Source organism: Lontra canadensis, unplaced genomic scaffold (assembly GCF_010015895.1).
Source record: "Lontra canadensis isolate GAN:19392208 unplaced genomic scaffold, GSC_riverotter_1.0 scaffold86, whole genome shotgun sequence".
Lineage (NCBI taxonomy): Eukaryota > Metazoa > Chordata > Mammalia > Carnivora > Mustelidae > Lontra > Lontra canadensis.
The window spans coordinates 586,523-605,476 of NW_022631080.1; the positions used below are offsets into that span (position 1 = coordinate 586,523).

General features: G+C 40.8%; 1 protein-coding gene across 9 annotated transcripts in view; it reads right to left on the reverse strand.

Moving 5' to 3' along the window:
• DMD (dystrophin) overlaps positions 1 to 18,954 on the reverse strand; it is a 2,197,254-nt gene that overhangs the window by 124,053 nt on the left and 2,054,247 nt on the right. For all 9 annotated transcript variants that reach the window (XM_032883124.1, XM_032883125.1, XM_032883122.1 and 6 more), the window contains one exon: positions 17,629 to 17,690. In XM_032883124.1, the coding sequence (XP_032739015.1) occupies positions 17,629 to 17,690 (62 nt within the window). The remainder of the gene's footprint in view (positions 1 to 17,628; positions 17,691 to 18,954) is intronic.

An 18,954-nucleotide genomic window follows, 5' to 3' on the forward strand; every position in this document is an offset into this window, starting at 1 on the left:
TACCAGGGCTAAGAGGGACACCTACTTTCCATACTCTCCTCTTCTACTACTGCGCTTTTTCAAGTCTTATGCATAATTAATTTTTTAAAAAAGACAGTGTTCTATTTATCTATCAGTCATCTATGTATGTATGTATCTTCTTTTCCACACGTTGCTGTGATGTCTTCCAAATTCTCAGTGTCATCCACTGTCTGTTGGCAGAATACCACTGTATCATGGTTGAAGAAGAAACCTTGATGGGTTCTAGCTATGGCTTTGCAGTAACAGAACAGTAAATAATGGCTCTCACTTTGGGGCTGCTTACTATACGTTAGCAATAAACACATGCATTCTCACCTCATACCTCCACCTCCGACATTACTATTTCCTTCCCATCTTACGGATTAGAAAACATAGAAAAGGCTTACGGATTTCAATTCCAATCTGTGGGAGACTAAAGCCATTCTTCCCAACCATGCCACAGTCTCCCAACACGCTCGGACAAGTCACCTTAACTCCTTCCAGCTTCACTTCCTTCACAGTATCAGCTGCAGTTTCCAGGGGCTGTGATCAGGACTCCATGAGCGACTGTCTCGTAAAAGCTTGCAGGATATACACTTGCTCAGTACAAAGAAGGGCTCTCACCCTGCCCCCAATATCTCATATATAAAGTGCAATGAAAATACAAACAATCTTGTTTTTCTCATGGTGATAATTCTCAAACACTTCTTTTCTTCCCCTCTACAAATGCCTTCAAGGTATTTCCTCTTCAAAATGGCACTGTCACTTTCCAGGAACAAAGTTGAGCTCAGCGGCTAAACCATAGTTGAGGCATTTAAAGTACATTTAAATCTTAGCCACGCTATGTGAGCAAATTACCTATTTTCTCTGAGCCTCATCTGCACAATGGAGATAGTAACATACTTCACAGGGCTTTTGAGAAGATTAATGAGAAAGATGTGCTTCTGGTATGAAGTTCACACATTTATATGAGCTGCCCCAAATAAATTTTTGCAAAACGAGGAACTACATAAATAAATCTATAAGAACGCAAATCAATACAATTCATACCTACTTCCCATTGCTCAAATTAATTTGTAATTTCCTTTTTGTTCAATGGTATTGCCCTTCTCTGTACCATCAAAGCTGAAAACCTAGAAGGCGTCTTGTAAGTCTTTTCTTTAAAACCTATCCAATCTGGGGGCACCTGGGTGGCTCAGTGGGTTGAAGCCTCTGCCTTCGGCTCAGGTCATGATCCCGGAGTCCTGGGATCGAGTCCCTCATCGGTCTCTTTGCTTGGCGGGGAGCCTGCTTCCTCCTCTCTCTCTGCCTGCTTCTCTGCCTACTTGTGATCTCCGTCTTTCAAATAAATAAATAAAATCTTAAAAAAAAAACACCTATCCAATCCGTCACTACTCTCAGGCAATTCTACCTTGAGGAGAAAACTTCCCCCACTGCTATCTTAAGCCCCTCATCATCTCAACTGCCACAAAGTAAAATAAAGTAACTGCTCTCTCCCCTCTCTAAACATCCTTAATCCATCCCATCAAATTCTTATTCTTCAAAGCACAACACAGACTTCATCATCTCTCTTTCAGAAGATTCAGCAATGTCTTCCCATTGCCAATCAAATGAAATTTCAATTTCATGTTCTGTAATTTAAGGCACTTAAGATGCCTTTAATTCAATAGCATTATATCAGGTTTTTCTTCAAAAACTGGAGTAGATTCTCACAATGTCCCCACTGAACCTCAAACAAGCAGTCTTTCTCTCAATTGGACCTTTGTTTATGCTGCTACCCTATCTAGAAATATCCTAGCCTACATTTTAATTTACCCAAGTCTTATAAAATTCCTTCCTTAGAACAATGGTTTTGTTCTACTCTCCAAATAAGCCTTCCACACTGATTCTAATCAATACTGCTGTCTACCTATATAAGATAGCATGTATTTGACCTTGATGTCATGTAAGTTAGTATAGTCTTACAGCATTTATTAATGTCATTTTTATTTCATGGATGTCAATGTTATTGCATGAAGAAGAGAGCAAGGTAATCTGTGAAGCTGACATATGCTTTTCTAGAATCCCTGCACAAGCAGAAAGATACTCAGCAATGTAAGCCAGGGGCTTGTGTGTGTGCACATGCATGAGAGAGAGAGAGAGAGAGAGAGCATGCAAGGTTCAATGTAAACCTTCAGTCATTCCAACTTGAGACATTTAAATTCGCCTTAAAAAAAACAAAATAGGTGAGGTGACCGGGTGGCTCAAGTCTTTAAGCGTCTGCCTTTGGCTCAGGTCATGATCCTGGGGTCCTGGGATCGAGCCCGCATGAGCCCGCATCGGGCTTCCTGCTTGGCGGGAAGCCTGCTTCTCCCTCTCCCACTCACACTGCTTGTGTTCCCTCTCTCGCTGTGTCGCTCTCTATCAAATAAATTAAATCTTTTAAAAAAAATGGGTGTATGTTGACATTAATGAACTCTTATATCAGCAACAAGAGATGACAACATGGTTGCCATTTGAGTTTCAAAGACAGAAACGACTTAAAATAACTTCAGCAGTCCCCCATAAGCCACCAGGAGAGCTGGTGCCATGCCCCTTACCCTCACAGGCCAGGACTTTTTTTTAAGCCTTTTAAAAATGTAATTACTCTCCACTCCCCAACAGGGGCCTCAAACTCATAACCCCAGAGGTCAAGAGTCATGTGCTCTTCCGAATGAGCCAGCCAGGTGCCCCTCCCTCATAGGCAAGGACTTCTATCTCATCCTAAGATCACTGCATGCCCTGGTTCACACCAGCCTGGGAGACAGAGATCAGGCCTTCTGTTCCTCAGACAGACAGAGATCAGGCCTTCTGTTTCTCTGTATCTTACTATTCAAAGCAGGGCTTGGAATATTCTAAGTATTCTATATTTATGGGGAAAAGAACACCTCACAGAAGACTACAAAAGTAAACCATCCAGACCTATGGCATGAATGACCTTTCCTTTCTCAAGAGGGAGGAAGCCACCTCCTTCCTCTACCCATAACCAATTAGCCCTTTCTTTAGAAAAAGGGAGTTCAGGGCTCTGCCATCAATTTAAAAATATGGGGGCACCTGGGTGGCTCAGTGGGTTAAGCCTCTGCCTTCTGCTGAGCAGGGAGCCTGCTTCGCCCTCTCTCTCTCTGCCTGCCTCTCTGCCTAGTTGTGATCTCTGCTTGTCAAATAAATAAATGAAATCTTTAAAAAATGCGAAGAAACTGGAGTTGGCATAGAGAATAAGAAAATCGAACATAATGGGTGGGTAACAGGCCCACAGATGATGGATGGAGGGATAAGGCTTGTTTAGCTTGAAGAGGAGAAAGCTAAGGCGTAATTCAAAAAGTGAACTGATGTGATCAGAGTCTCATCACCAGGAGTCCCTTGACACAATGAAGAGACGCTTGCATTACAACAGAAAGTTTGGAAGAGTCTGGTTTGCCTAAATTGCTTTTGCTTTTACATTATTCACAAGAGGAGAACTGCTCAGTGAACATTTAAAAGAAAATGTTCATGATCACTAAGAATCAAAGATATACAAATAATAACAATAAGATGGTTTTATTGTCCCTATTACAATAACCAAAGTAAAAATCAAGCCGCACTGGCAAAGACATGGTCAGGTGGGTGCTTTTTTGTAGTAAGAGCGTAAATCAGACTATCTTTAAGAGAGCTTCAGGTGAAACATACCAAGAAACCTAAAAACCCTGAGTACCCTTTGACTCCGTGATTACACTGCTGTGAATCAAATATACACAGGCTTTATACAGAGATGCTCCTCACAGACTGATTTTACAGCAGTGAAAAAAACTGGAAACAACTGTGGAAAAAATTATTAGCTCTTCACTCTTTAATTGCATCTTGGTCAGAAAATGTGTATGAAGCAAGAAGCTACAAGCCTTAATTGATGGTGTAGAAAGAACCTTGAGCAGAACGTGGTAATTGTAGCCACAAATGGTTTCAGAAGATAAAAGTGTTATGCTCCTCATTCTCTTTCCAGACTGGTAAGTTAAAGGTAAGTGAATCTTTATGTATCAGTTATTATAAAAATTAAAACCTACAGAAACTCATCATAAAATGGCGCTTCTGTCTCAACTTATCTGCTAAAAGGGCAAAGATTTTCCTGTAATACTGAAAATTTCCAAGGACAGTTGCCTTATCACCTTGAGACCATAAATATTTGGTACAAGAAATGTTATCTGTAAAGTATTTGCAGTAGAAAAATGTTCATTTACATTTATAAACTAGATTTATCAGTGGATCAACTTTACTTCTCAGCCTTCTGCTTAGTGTCTGCCTATTTTGGACCACATTGACTTTATTCTTTAACATTTCTAAGACATAAGTAGCTTGTTGGAGTAAAGGCATCATGATAGTTGTCCATGCTTTCTTCTCAGAAGCCTGTTGGCAGTAAGTCTCCAGCATCTTCAGGATTTGTTTTCATAAATTTGACATGAATTTATCACAAACTTTATCACAAACTAATTCCTGAAAAATGGGAATTTTTAAGAAACTGGAACTCAGTAAAAATACCACCCCTGAAGCATTGCGAAGAGAAAACTTACAATATTTGATAAATAAACAACATTGCAAACAGGTATTAGCTCAAACAACCATACAAAAACGCACAGAAAAAAGGACTAGAAGCAATTCTCTAAGATGCCAGTGGTGGTTATTTCTGGCTGCTGAGATTTGAGGTGTTTTTTATTTTCTTTTTACACATAAACTTCATCTTCCAAAACTTCTGGCGTGTACATACATTTCTTAATGTTCCAAAAATGAGATTTTAAAAAAAATTTTAGACCTTCAATAGCCTTGTCTTCCTCAATATTCTTACCCTGTTGTTCTCAACTTTAGGATTCACAACGCTTGGCACTCTCTTAAATGTTTATTCAGTCAAGGAACCCAGGAATAAATGAGACTACCAGCACATCAAATTGTATTCCCCGGTTCCTTTCCTGGTTATTTAAATTCTAGATCCACATTGACACTTTCTTCCTAGGGTTTTATCGCCTTGATTATCAACTGGTGTCCTACAAGGACAAGATGAATTCCAGAGGGGCAGTTCACCTGGTTTTGCTAAGATATCAAATTGCCAATAAAACCAGTACCTTTAAAAAAAATCCAATAACTTAATTGATATTCTATATTTGTATTACTATGAGGATTTATCTTCTATTTTCTGGGAGAAACTCCTTCTCTCCAGAGAGTGTCCTCTTGCCAGTTTAATAATGTGTTTCAGGAAAACATCGTCTGTATCTTTCTGTCTTCTTGAGTGGTATTTGTCTTCTCACCCACCAAAAATCACTCTCCCATGCTCTACTGTTTCATTCAATGAACATTTGTTTATTCTGAGGCTATCGTGTGCCCTGCACGGGTGACAAAGATGAAGAAGACAGTTCTGGCTTTAAAGAAATTCATGAGTTTGCCTTGAGAGACTGCAGCATGAACAACTATCAACAATTCAAGTACTATAATCAAATGCATGGAAGCTTATTATTCTCACTGTCTGGACTTCTGTGCACTACTTTTTCTCGCCACATCCTCTTTCACTGTTTTTAGGCCCATTTCCTTTGAAGCCAGTGTGCCCTTCTATTGCCTAAACTTCCTTCAGAATTACAAAGTCCTAGGAAAGCTTTTAAGGCTCTGGGTCTTTCTCAGCCTCACAGTCATTCGCATGTTGGTCCTCGAATCCAGGCTCTGACCTTTCCCTGCTCTGCTCTTTAGACAGAGAATGGCATTTGCCTGTTCCCTTACCAACGGGCTTCCAGAGAAGTCTGGGCAACTGTGAGGTACTGGAAGAAGACCAGAGGGCAGGAGGAGAGGAAAAAGGTCAGGTTATTTCTCTCCCTTTCTCTGCCTTCAGCAAAAGTTCTGGAAGTGGCTGTTGTCTCCTTCCAGGCTCCAGCTCCGTCTCGTCAGCCCCTCCTCTCAGGGGTCCCAACTGGCCACTGGGTCAAGCTCTGGCCCCAAAGAGCTTTGGCTTCTGGGGCTCTGGTGATACCACCTCTTTCCACTGCCTTCCTGCCCTGGTAGAGCAGAGGGCTCCTTGCTGGCTGTCCTCTTCATTTTTCCATCAGCGGGTAACCAAGTCACCACATGAAGTAACTCCCCGCCTCAAATAACGAGAGTGGTTTCTATTTTCTCGCTAGACCTGGACTGATACATCACCCAAATTAAAAATCTTAGCATTGAAATCCTCAACATGTCATATACAACTTTTTACGGTGTCATCCCTCCTTACCTGTGTAGCCACTCCCTTGCCCCCTCTCTCCACCGTAATAGTGCCACCACCATTTGTCAGGCCTTTACTACACACATCAGGCATCTCCTAGTGTGTCACATTATTTTACAGGCTTTCTCCTTACTTATGAATTATTGGGCATGTTTCTCTACCAAGGTAGTTTTACAACATGTATTTGATTCTGCAGTTCAAACTCTGAAGGTCTTCAAGACAAAGGCAGGATGAGAGCTATAAAGTCACACACATATATACGTTATTAGGAGTCATTTGCATTTCTGGTTAAAGGTTTCAGTGTCTATTATTTTAGAAGTGGGAGGAAGATAAGGAAAATGGTAGAAAATGTGTCAATCTAATTTGTACTTCAAATTAAATTAAGTTTACATTTGCCAAAGCTGGGATACCCTGTGATCAGGTGAACCTTGGTACCTTGGTTAAGAGGTAAACCACTTTAGAAAAATAAAGTGGTTCCTTGAGTGTCAGGCTCGAAAACCTAAACCTGGGGGTCCCTCGTTATCTGAACTCAGGAACCCAAGAAATTTTCTTGCTTTTGGGGTTTTGTTTTATTTATTTTTTTTAGATTTTATTTATTTGACAGACAGAGATCACAAGTAGGCAGAGAGGCAGAGAGAGAGAGAGAGAGAGGAGGAAGCAGGCTCCCTGCAGAGCAGAGAGCCCGATGTGGGGCTGGATCCCAGGACCTTGGGATAATGACCTGAGCCAAAGGCAGAGACTTTAACCCACTGAGCCACCCAGGCACCCATTTTGGGGTTTTGTTTTAAAGATTTTTCTTAAAAGTAGTCTTTACACCCAACGTGGGGCTAGAGTCACATGTTCCACTGCCTGAGCCAACCACGTGCCCTGAGATTTTTTTCAATAAATTTTTTTGGGGGGAGTAATCTCTATACTCAATGTGGGGATTGGACTCACAAGCCCAAGATCAAGAGTCACACGTTCTACCAACTGAGCCAGTCAGACACCCCAGGAATCCCAAGAGATTTTGGAAAAGAAGGGACACAGAATATGAAAATAACACTGAGCATAATAAACAGTGGATCATCATAATTATCATCATTAATAGCAATTATAATTCCTTGAGCAGTTACTATGTCAGACATTTTGTCATTTTACATACATTATCGCTAAGCCTCACGACACCCTCCAAGGAAAGTATCATCCTAACCACTTAATCCAAATTGTGACTGCCTTTGTCTTCAGCCACAGAGAACTGATGGCAGAGGCAGAATTCAACTCCATGACTCAAAGTCAACGAACTCTGAGTCCACATCGCATTACCTCCCCAACCTGAACTCAGAAAATGATGAGAAAAGAATCACAGTATAATCAACCAGTTCCCCCATGGAATTCATCACATGACGTAAGGAGCACACATACCCCATTTTCTATTCTGGATACAAACAAACCTGTATTTGAAAATTATCACATTCTACACACTGTATTTAATTATATGGGTGGGGGAGGCATAAACTAGGCAGCAGGAGCCCTGCTACTTAACACATAAAACCTTTCCTGCAACAGGGTGATTTTATTACTTCAGCCTCCAAAATAATTGCTAAGAAGACCTGTGAAACAGGGGAAGTAGAGATATCCCTCCTCTGCTTGAATCTGACTCAACTGACAAACTCTACAATCCCACAAATACAATTTTTTAGGTGTTCTTATTTGGCATCAATTAACTAGTCCCCCCTCCCCAACACACACCGAAGGTCACTTGATTTGACATTTCTACTTTCAAAAATTAAGTACTCTAGCACAATGCTACACAAATTATGGTTCTTCACAAATATGGAGGCTCAGTACATTAAGCAGCTTCTGAAGCCACCTGACGTTGCCATGACGTCCAAGTGCACGATCCACGGGTTCATCTCACGGAACAGAGCACAGACCAGATCAAGTGTTGCGGAACCTGCGCAGGTGAGTTATGTGCCGTGGGTCAGCAGGAGCACCTACAAGGCTGTGACGCAGCGTATGTTTAAACAAAACCCAAATACAAAATAACTGCCCTTCAACGGTTTGAGAAGCAGTGCTCTAAAACGGACAGCCCCTTCACAGAACTGAAAAGCAAAACATATAACCAAGTCACCTTCCTGTCAAAACGGACACTTGATAAAGAATACGTACCTAAATAAACATAGGCGTGCAACACGTGTGCATGCTTGCACACACACACACTCACGTATAATGTATGCCCCAGTTACATAAGCTTCAATTGATCAAGACGGTGGAGGGGCAAATTCTGAAACATTCTCACAGAATCTCACCAATTCATAAATAAGCGAATGATTCATCCACTATGTCATAAGACAGTCTTTCAGAATATTTTTAGGTCATTTTATTACTACCGTAGAGGGTACAGACGTTAAAAACTCACTATCTATTTTATGTGAGTGTTCTGACTGTTCCAAATCTCTTTCCAGCAAAATTGCAGCTCCCGAGAGCCGTACAGAGGTAATCAGACTTGTGTGCTTAAAAAAGAAATATTGGAAGTGTCTGAATAAGATGCCTTTACTTCGTGTGCAAAAATCGTCTTCTGCAGACCCAGCTACATAAAATTGTACACATCCAGCACTTTTCTCAGAGCTGCAGGTGTAACCTTAATGCTCCTCTTATTTAGATCAACTAAGCTACAATTTGGCAGCTCTTTTAAATTGTAAACCAGTCTAAGAGGGATTCTTTTTGAATTTCCTTCCAAAATCAGCTTCGGAAAAATGCAGATCAAAAGTATCTATTTATTTATGTTCTTCAATTAGAAGCTTTAAATCAAGTAATTTGAACAAGAAAAAATATTATAAAAGACTATTCCACTAAAGTGCCATCAATTTTGATTTGAAAATTACATTTCCATTTTGCAAATGGGGAAAATCAATTGATTGTAACCAACATTACGAGAACAGATTTCTCTTTCTTCTTTTATAAGCAAGCTAGTAGAAGTAAAGGAAGAACATTTATAACAGCCTTAATGTCTTCTATTTTGCAAATCTGAGTAAATCTCCACTGCTAACTTTGTCAGGTAGGGAATAAAGAATGTCACTTGAGATTCCATAGCTCAATTATGCTGATAAAGCAGTTTTATAAATCAAGCTAGGAGTAATGGATATTCCTTTGAGAATAGCAAACTAGGAGCCATAAAATGTGTGCTCTGGACTTGGTTCCTTATCTTCTACCCATATGTCAGTATGACTAAGTCAAAGCAGGTCTTGTGCCCCCACCTGCTCAAGCCCAAAAAGAAAGAAGGAAACAGCTGCCCCCATCCCCTGATATGGTAGCATTTTTTTCCAAATCAAACACAGGAAGTATACTCAAGGGGATGGCAGGACAGATGATGTGACACTGAAATTAATAAAAAATTCAGGTCACGTGCCAGCTATAGACCTAATTTACAGCCGTGTAGGATTAGATACAGTTATTTCTGAAAACTTTGCACAGTGTAAAGTGCTATGCAAATAAAAGTACAATGATCAGTAACATGATTGTCCTGTTATTTCCATCTTCCAGGCTGGTGGTGACCAAGAGAAACTGGAGAGATGAGCATCACCTTCATGAGACCAAGTCATATTCTGGACAGGAGTTCAATTAAAATCAGATATTTAGAGATGAAAGATTCACTGCTCAACCCACCAAGACAGAAATCTAAGACCAAGAAAAAGCAAAGTATTAGCCCAAGTTCACACCTAAGCCGGAATCTGAATTTAGATATTCTTTTTTTTTAAAGATTTTATTTATTTATTTGACAGAGAGAGATCACAAGTAGGCAGAGAGGTAGGCAGAGAGAGAGGGGGAAGCAGGCTCCCTGCTGAGCAGAGAGCCCGATATGGGGCTCGATCCCAGGACCCTGGGATCATGACCTGAGCCGAAGGCAGAGGCTTTAACCCACTGAGCCACCCAGGCGCCCCTGAATTTAGATATTCTTTCCAGTTCATGGCATTATGGTAGAATATCAAAAGACAGAAGGTCTTCATACTTAAGAACCTGGAGATAAGAGACAGAGAAGAGAATATGCTAAATATTGAGTAGCCTAGTTGAGAACGGTTTACATAATGTGCTGAGAAAAGCATTAGGACAAGCTCCTGATGCAAAAGGAATTCATAGTCATTCAAAATCCCGTAGCTCCTAACTGCAGAGCATCCTCCGGAGGGAATGCTTAATGGAATGTAGAAAGCCTATCAACAGAGAGGGAGAGCTGGCAAACCTCAATGATATTCCCTCCTCTTGAACCAACAGAGCAAAGATGTACAGGATTCCTATGGAGTGTTCCTAACTCTATCAGTCAGTTGTGCTCATTTACTAATATGCTATTCATGTATCTTGAAGAAGCTCTTAGCCTCTTGACTTAACTGGGACTTACCTAGTCCTCTTTACTTGTACTGCAGAAGAATCCCACCAGCCTCAGACTCAAGGGGCCACAAAAGGAAGCCCTCATTTTAACATCACAAAGCTCTCCTCAGGCAACAGATCCCAGGCTAAGGGCCACATGTTGATGGACTGTCTTCAAATCATGAAAGTTTTTAGGACCACTTTCCTTAAGACTTCCTAAAACGTTCATACATCCATTTTTTTCAAAACTGACAGCTTTCATATCCTTTGGGTGGGCATCATGCTGGAGAACAGATTGTAGAACTTGGAAATGGGTAAGAGGTTGAGATCCTTGTAAAAAATGCCAGAACTGCAGGAAAGAATGAGCACCAATCCTCCTCATGGAAATCCTCGTGGTTAAAGCGGCTTCGATGCAGAAAAAAGGAAACTGGAATATGTGACATCAGATCATAGGGGGCATCTGGATTTGAGCAAATGGTTTGAAATAGTTCAGGGGCACCTGGGTGGCTCAGTGGGTTGAAATCTCTGCTTTTGGCTCGGGTCGTGGTCCCTGTGTTTCTGGGATCAAGCCCCACATCGAGCCCATCCGGCTCTCTGCTCAGCAAGGAGCCTGTTTCCCTTCCTCTCTCTCTGCCTGCCTCTCTGCTTACCTGTGATCTCTGTCGGATAAATAAATAAAATCTTTTTAGGGGCACCTAGGTGGCTCAGTGGGTTAAGCCTCTGCCTTCAGCTCAGGTCATGATCTCAGGGTCCTGGGATCGAACCCCACATCGGGCTCTCTGCTTAGCGGGGAGCCTGCTTCCCCCTCTCTCTCTGCCTGCCTCTCTGCCTACTTATGATTTCGGTCTGTCAAATAAATAAATAAAATCTTTTAAAAAAATAAATAAAATCTTTTAAAAAAAAAATAAAAAGAAAGAAAGAAATACTCAGTTCAGGGGCACCTGGGTGGCTCAGTTGTTATGTGTCTGCCTTCTGCTCAGGCCATGACCCTGGGTCCTGAGATCAGGCCCTGCATCTGACTTCCTGCACAGTGGGAAGCCTGCCTCCCCCTCTCCCAGTCCTGCTTCTGCTCCCTTTCTTGCTGTTTCTCTGTTAAATATATAAAATAAAAAATCCTTTAAAAAATACTCAGTTCACCTCCTCAAGATGCACAATTCATTCTCTTTACATATTATCTTATTTTTACCCACACATAGCTCGCGAGGGAACCATGGAGAGGACTACAGGATTTTCCTGTATTTATAATTAAGAGATCCCCAGTAGTACAGACTAAGAAATACTTTCTTCGAGAATTTTTGAGCAGTACATATTGTGGGGGTGGGGGCTTTTAAAAAAATATTTACCTAAACATTTTAGCGACAAACTTAAGAACCCAGATATAAATCGTTGAGAAAAATTACAGGCTTTTTATCATTTAATGGCACTTCACATAAATCAGTCCTTTATTAGTATTTCAAAATAATTTTCAGAGCACATCACTATCTAACAGCTACTGATTTTGTAAATGCTTTTTAGAGACTTAAAGATTTACAAGTTTTTGAATTGCCAAGATAACCTAATGGAACAACGATCTTTCCATTGCATTTGTAAAGACGCCAAAGGAAACCTGAAATTCACCTCGCATATTGGCCATATTATTGCTTCTAAGAAATGATGAAGAACGTGCCTTTTGAACAACAAATGGATGGCCCGGCGGGTCTTGTGGGAAATATCTCAAGAGCATCCGTACTGTCTGTAAGACATGGATAGATGGCAAGATATTCTCCCTGTTGTTTGTTTTCTAGAATGCACAGTTTTAAAAATAGGAATGATTCAACTTTTAGAAATACATCTGTCTGCAGAGTCAGCCGAAGGTGCTTCTTGAAAAATTATGATCACAGCAAATTCTAGAAACAACCTGTTCTACCTCAGCCCAAAGTAAGAGAAAAATAAACAAAATTCATAGACACTTTGGTCCCATACTCTCATTATAAAGATAAGAATACTAAGGCCCATATAAAAATAGATACAGAAAACTTTGTGGTTTTTTATAGACCTACCCCTCACCCCCACCACACTGGCCAGTCAGAGAAAAATGCTGAAAGAAAACTGTTTTCAGGTTGTTCTTATTGATTTCCTCTTTGTGAAAACAAGACCACACTTTTGCCAAACTGTTAATGTTGCGTAAAAAATTTTCTGGAGACCTTCCAATCCTCAAATTCCTAATGACTGTTCAGGTCATCACTGTGAACATTTACATTATTTCTTTATTATGCCCCACTGTGTGTTAGTGTGGAACTCTGACAATTTTTGCCCTCAGAACTTAGAATTTTTTGAGCAGGAACACAGCCTAAAAAGAGGAAAACACAAATATTTTTAACATTTGCTAAGAGCTCACTTCAGAAAGCTGTTTTAGATCTCTTAAGAATAATTTGAAATTAAATCTCTTCCTTTTTTTTTTTTAAACAAAAAAGTTGGGTATGTCTTCTCTATCACTAAAAATCTTTAGGTCTGGTTTTTTTTTGTTTTGTTTTGTTTTTTTTTGGTGGAAGAACGTACTTAGAAAGTGAAACACATGAGGTGAACTCCTGGTATTAAAAGTTACCTGACAAAGCCGACAGAATCGGGGTACTTAAACATCAATTCTGTACATGTATGTGTGATGTGTGATGTGTGAGGCAGGTATGTGTGTAGCTGTCACTGTTTTTCTGTCATGGGTTCTCACTAGTGAATCGGTTACAGCTGTAGGGACACCAAGGAGTCGAGAATGATGAAGAAACATTTTATGCTAAACATCTAATTGTAAGTAATATCCATTCATTGTAGAAAATCACAAAGAAAACTACCTATCATTCTATTAACTAAAGAATGCAAATATTACCATCTGAAGTAACATCCTAGCCTTCCATCAGTCAGTGCTCAAATGCTACTTTTTCAGTCCATCCAAAATGCTTTCAGTCTCCAACAGCACGCTGCCCAGAGCTCAGGGAAAGGGTGCAGGGAGAACACCTGAATGCTCTGGGGACGGTAACAAACAGGCCTTTATCAGGCTGGCTGGGGATCTGGGCCAATTTGAGAATGGAAGTCTTCTCAGATGTGGCATATTTAGGAAATGTGTCCTGTTTCCTGCATATTGTGAATCACTATAGCTGCCACGGGGAGGGGCAGAGGCAGAGGGAGGAAGCAGGCTCTCCACTGAGCAGGAAGCCCGATGCGGGGCTCCATCCCAGGATCATGACGTGAGCCAAAGGCAGATGGTTCACCGACTGACCCACCCAGGCGCCGTGGTGAGGTACTACTTCAGACCTCTATTGTCTAAAACACTGAACATACCCAACCACACGGCAGTTTTGTTTTCATGATACCTTTCATAAACTGCGTGCAGATGACTGCTTCCAACACTTATTCTAGAGCTCAAAGTAGCAACTCGGACCTAAAGAGCTATCTTGTGACTAAAAAAGATAAGCCAATATACAAAAATCAAAAAGAAATGAAAGGTTTCTTTTTAGTATGTTACGCTTGTATTTCAACTTCATAACACTGGAAGGGGTGGGTGAGGGCAGAAATAGCACTTAATCTTGTAGGTCATCTCAGGGTTATAGAATGTAACAAACTCCACCACATGTAACAAACCACCATTTCCAACACTGGAAGGAAGGGTGCCTACTGTCTAGGAACCCACTGTACCATCTGTAGAAATGCAACGGTTTGTTCCAGAAATACTACTCAAGTCACTCTCTATCCACGGGTAAAACTGTCAATTCGTACATATTTGTAGCAGGTGCACAGTAACCCACGTGGGCATGCTTTAACTGAGTTAATAAAAATCAATGAATGAGTGAAAATGCTAATAGAGGACCTTGAGCAAATCCCAGTATAGCCCCAGAGAGCTGTGTGGCCCTGACAAATGGTTTCTTTGCACCTGACTTCACTACCCTGCGAAATATGGACGTCGGTATCTTCCACAGCCCACTACGGTTGCATACATGTTCAATGCAGAGCACACACAGTGCCCTCTCAACACTCGGATGTAATTGAATGAGTCTCTGTTTGGATAAAAATCAGCCTGTTAACATCTGACTGTAACACAAACACTGGTAATTTTAGTTCTGAAAGTCGTAAGACAAATTTCAACAACAGTTAACTTCTTTTTTTAAAAAAAATTTATTATTATTATTTTTGACAGAGAGAGACAGTGAGAGAGGAACAGAAGCAGGGGGAGCTGGAGAGGGAGAAGCCGGCTTCCCGCTGAGCAGGGAGCCAGATGCAGGACTTGATCCTAGGACCCTGAGATCATGACCTGAGCCAAAGTCAGACGCTTCACTATTGAGCCACCCAGGTGCCCCTCAACACCAGTTAATTTCTAAGATGATTGTTACTGGGAGAGCTAAGAGCAGAATTTCAAAGGACACTGGAAGTGACCACGTATTTATTTATTTATTTATTAAAGATCTTATTTATTTATTTGACAGAGATCACAAGCAGGCAGAGAGAGAGGAAAGGAAGCAGGCTCCCTGCTGAGCAGAGACACCCCCCCCCCAATGCGGGGCTGATCCCAGGACCCTGGGATCATGACCTGAGCTGAAAGCAGAGGCTTTAACCCACTACTGTGGCACCCAGGTGCCCTGGTGACCACTTATTTAAGGTGGCTGCATTTTATGAGAAGTGAATCATATCAGTAAAGCTGACTTCATCAAAGAAAAAGCTTGTAATAAATGAGCTCTCAATCCCCCTGCAACTGTGGAATTCTATTATCTCCCAAAGTCAGGTGATCTGCCCAAGGTCAGAAATCCTGCCAGATTACCAGCCTGGAGTGTACCACCACATTTGAATTATTGAGAAAACTTCGGAAATATGATGATAAAAGGTGTATTTAATTCCTACTGAAGGTACAAACATCTACTCATTGATAGTTCATAATTAGCTTTTTGTCAACCACGTTTGTGGTTTCTCATTACAGAGCAATTAAAAGCAAACCAGTAGAGAATACAATGTAATGAAATGGAAATATGGCCATGGTACATTACATTTAGGTGAAAAAAAGTTGATTATAAAACAGAACCATCCAACTTTTATAAAAATGTATATACAGAAAGGAATTTTTGAAGCTACCTACTAGATTTTTAAGTATTAGTTAACTCTAAGAGGTGGGTTACAGAGGATTTGCCTTTTCTTCTTTTTTGTCTATTAGCTTGCCTATATTTTTAAACTTCAAAAAACCTGAATTATTAATTCTCTAATAAAGATTTTTAAGCAAAAGTAAGTTCAAATATTGTAACTACAAGTCACTCTGATTAGAGATAAAACATTACAAGTGGCCTGAATGGGTGTAAACCATTCAGGTTTACAGACGAGTTCAAATTAGCTCTTGATCGACAGATTTCTCACTTCTCTTGAAAAATGACAAGTCCTGAGAGCACTGGTCTAGGACGGCCTGCTTGCCCCGCAAAACTGCTGCCTACTTCAGATGAGGCCTCTGTTCTCTCTCAATTTGCCAAAATATGAGCATTTAAGTTTTCCACCTGTGGTCTAAACGGTGCAGCACTGTAAGCCAGAAACATTCTGTAAGAACTGAAAATATAACACTTAAAGAGTAGCTGATCCCAATTTTCTTAAAATTTTTAAAAGTGTTGTGTACATATGTGCAATGCATACACACACACACCCCCCCTACACATACATATATAGATACTGCTAAACTAAAATGATACAGCATTAATTGAAATATAATGGATATATCTGGCCAGAATTACAAGTGACATCTTTTGTTTTTCAGCTTTTTATTTGTACTTTTTGGATTTTCTGGAAGGAACTAATCTCATGCATAATTAGAAAAAGTCTGGGAAAACAATTTTTTGATTTATGTCTTCTACCTCTGCTCCGCAGGAGTCTGCTCCCCCCTCTCTCTCTCTGCCTGCCTCTCTGCCTACTTGTGATCTCTGTCTGTCAAATAAATAAAATCTTAAAAAATAAACAAATATATGTCTCCTACCCCATCACTGTAATTTCAATTCATTAACCAACGAGAACCTATTATAGCAAGTCAGCAATAGCTACACACACACACACACACACACACACGTGTGCTCACACATGCACAAAATTGGTCTGATCACCCTGAGTCCCATGGGCACTGTCACATAATTTAAACCCCAAGAGTTCACCTTATGCATTTTAGTCTACAAATACAACCATTCACAAAGAAGCAGACTTTAAAAATCATTTTAGTAGTACAGAAGACTTATTTCTTTAATTACAAACAACTAGTTACTATGTAAGATAATTCATTTCCGATTACTCTCCAAAGATCTAAAATGGTACAGAGTGTACTTTCATGAAGCATTAAAAGAATTATGTTTTTTTTAAGATTTTATTTATTTATTTGACAGAGAGAAATCACAAGTAAGCAGAGAGGCAGGCAGAGAGAGGGGGAAGCAGGCTCCCTGCTAAGCAGGTCACGCAGAGCAGTCTTAACCCACTGAGCCACCCTGGTGCCACTTATGTTTTCTTATTTGGAGGCTGTGTGTCTGTTCAACAAATCCCCAGTTGTGAGGGGGAAGAAAATGGTCAGGCTCTCACACAAACAAGACAAGACATAGCAGAGAAATCTTTTAAATGTTCACATGGATGACCTGATGGGCTTCGGAATTATAAGCACTGGAAAAGACTGCAGAAAATTCCTACCACAATACCTGTGGTTTGGCAAAAATGCTGTCTTGAGTTCACAGGGAAGAAATCGATAAGAACAACTTGAAACAGTTTACTTTCTTGGTGGGAAAAACAATTGCCATAAATTGCAAGTATTTTTTTTCCATCCTTCTATGCAGCAAAGAAAACTACAAAGACCTTTTGGCCCTCTCAGGTATATTGAATTTTCAGCAATCGATGACATTCTAAAACTTATTTTTAAAGAAACTCTATGGAAAAGGAAGCTGTCAATTTTGGGTAGAAAGGTGTCGTTTTCACCCTTTAAACAATCTCATGACAGATTTAGGCAACCAACAACGTGCACACTATGAGCCCTTTATCCTGTGAGTCACCTGCCATTTAACCTGAAGCAAACGTGGCCATGTCCTTACCTAAAGACTGGTAGAGCTCTGTCATTTTGGGATGGTCCCAGCAAGTTGTTTGGGTCTCGTGGCTAAAACAGAAAATACAAAGAGAGACTTTAGAATGTATAATGGGTAGTGAAGGAAAGGAGAAAAGAAAAGTATGGTTTGCTTCTAGTTCATTCGGCAACGTTACTTCAAAGGTTACTTCAAAGGACTTCGGTCCACGCAGTTGAGAATGTTTCTTACAAGCAGCGAGAGGCTGCTACCATCGCCCTTAAAGGAAAAAGCAACACGAATACGCTTTGGGAACCAGAATTTGTTTCTTCTTGGCACCCACAAGTCAGTTGTGCTTCTGTTGTTATAAAATGACTTGGTTATATAATCAATAATCAAAAACCAGGATTTTTTCGCCTGTCCAATGTAGACCGTTCAGAAAGGACACTGACAAGGGTTACTCAACCCTGTCAAAGAGATATAGGACATTGATTCAATAAATAAATCACCTCACTTCTCAGTGGCTTTCACGACCCTTGACATTTTTCCATTACTCCTCATTCTCCATATCCAGGTCTCATACTCACAATGACGGCATTTCACTTCGGCTTAAGGTCTAGCCAGTGCCCGACCAATCTGTCCTACCTCCCCTCTCCCCATGACTTCCTCCTCAAGTGCCTTTTTTCCCCCAGTACTCCACACACCGGCCCACCTTTTCCTATATTTACTTGGGCCTGAATGAAGCATTCACAGTTCTCTCCCATTTCTTGAAGTTCAGCTAAGTGTAGTTACCAGCTATCAGCTCTGGCCACAAAAAGAACAAAACACCTTTGTTCCTAATTCGGTTGCATGAATAAATCCGGAAGAGATAACCACATATACTTTTGCTTACTTTGGCCCATCTACATTAAATCCCCATAGCATCGTATTTCCCATTTTCAGGGATTACATGATGGGCTTTGATAGGGTAAAATGCAGCCCTGAACACAGGTATTACAGAAGCCATACGCACAGCCTGTTCCTGATCTTCAGGGGAAGGGTGGGGGCTGCAGGGAAGAGAAACCGCTTACATGTGGACACTTCAAGGTGAACACCAAATACAGATGCCTTGCATGAAAAGAAGAGTTTGGGGAGGGCAACGATGTCAAGCAACCTCCGCACAGAGTTTCAAAGTGAGGACTGGATTCTGGCTCTGAGCCCTACTAACTGCACAATCTGGGGCAGGCCTCCTCACTTGGGAGAGTGAAGTGATTCAGTGACCAGCATGTTCTGGTGCTCCTTTGGTCATTCTGTGGCCCCCAAACTGACGCCCACTGAAAGCGAGTTTTTCTAGTTGCTGACACTATAGACGCGGATCCA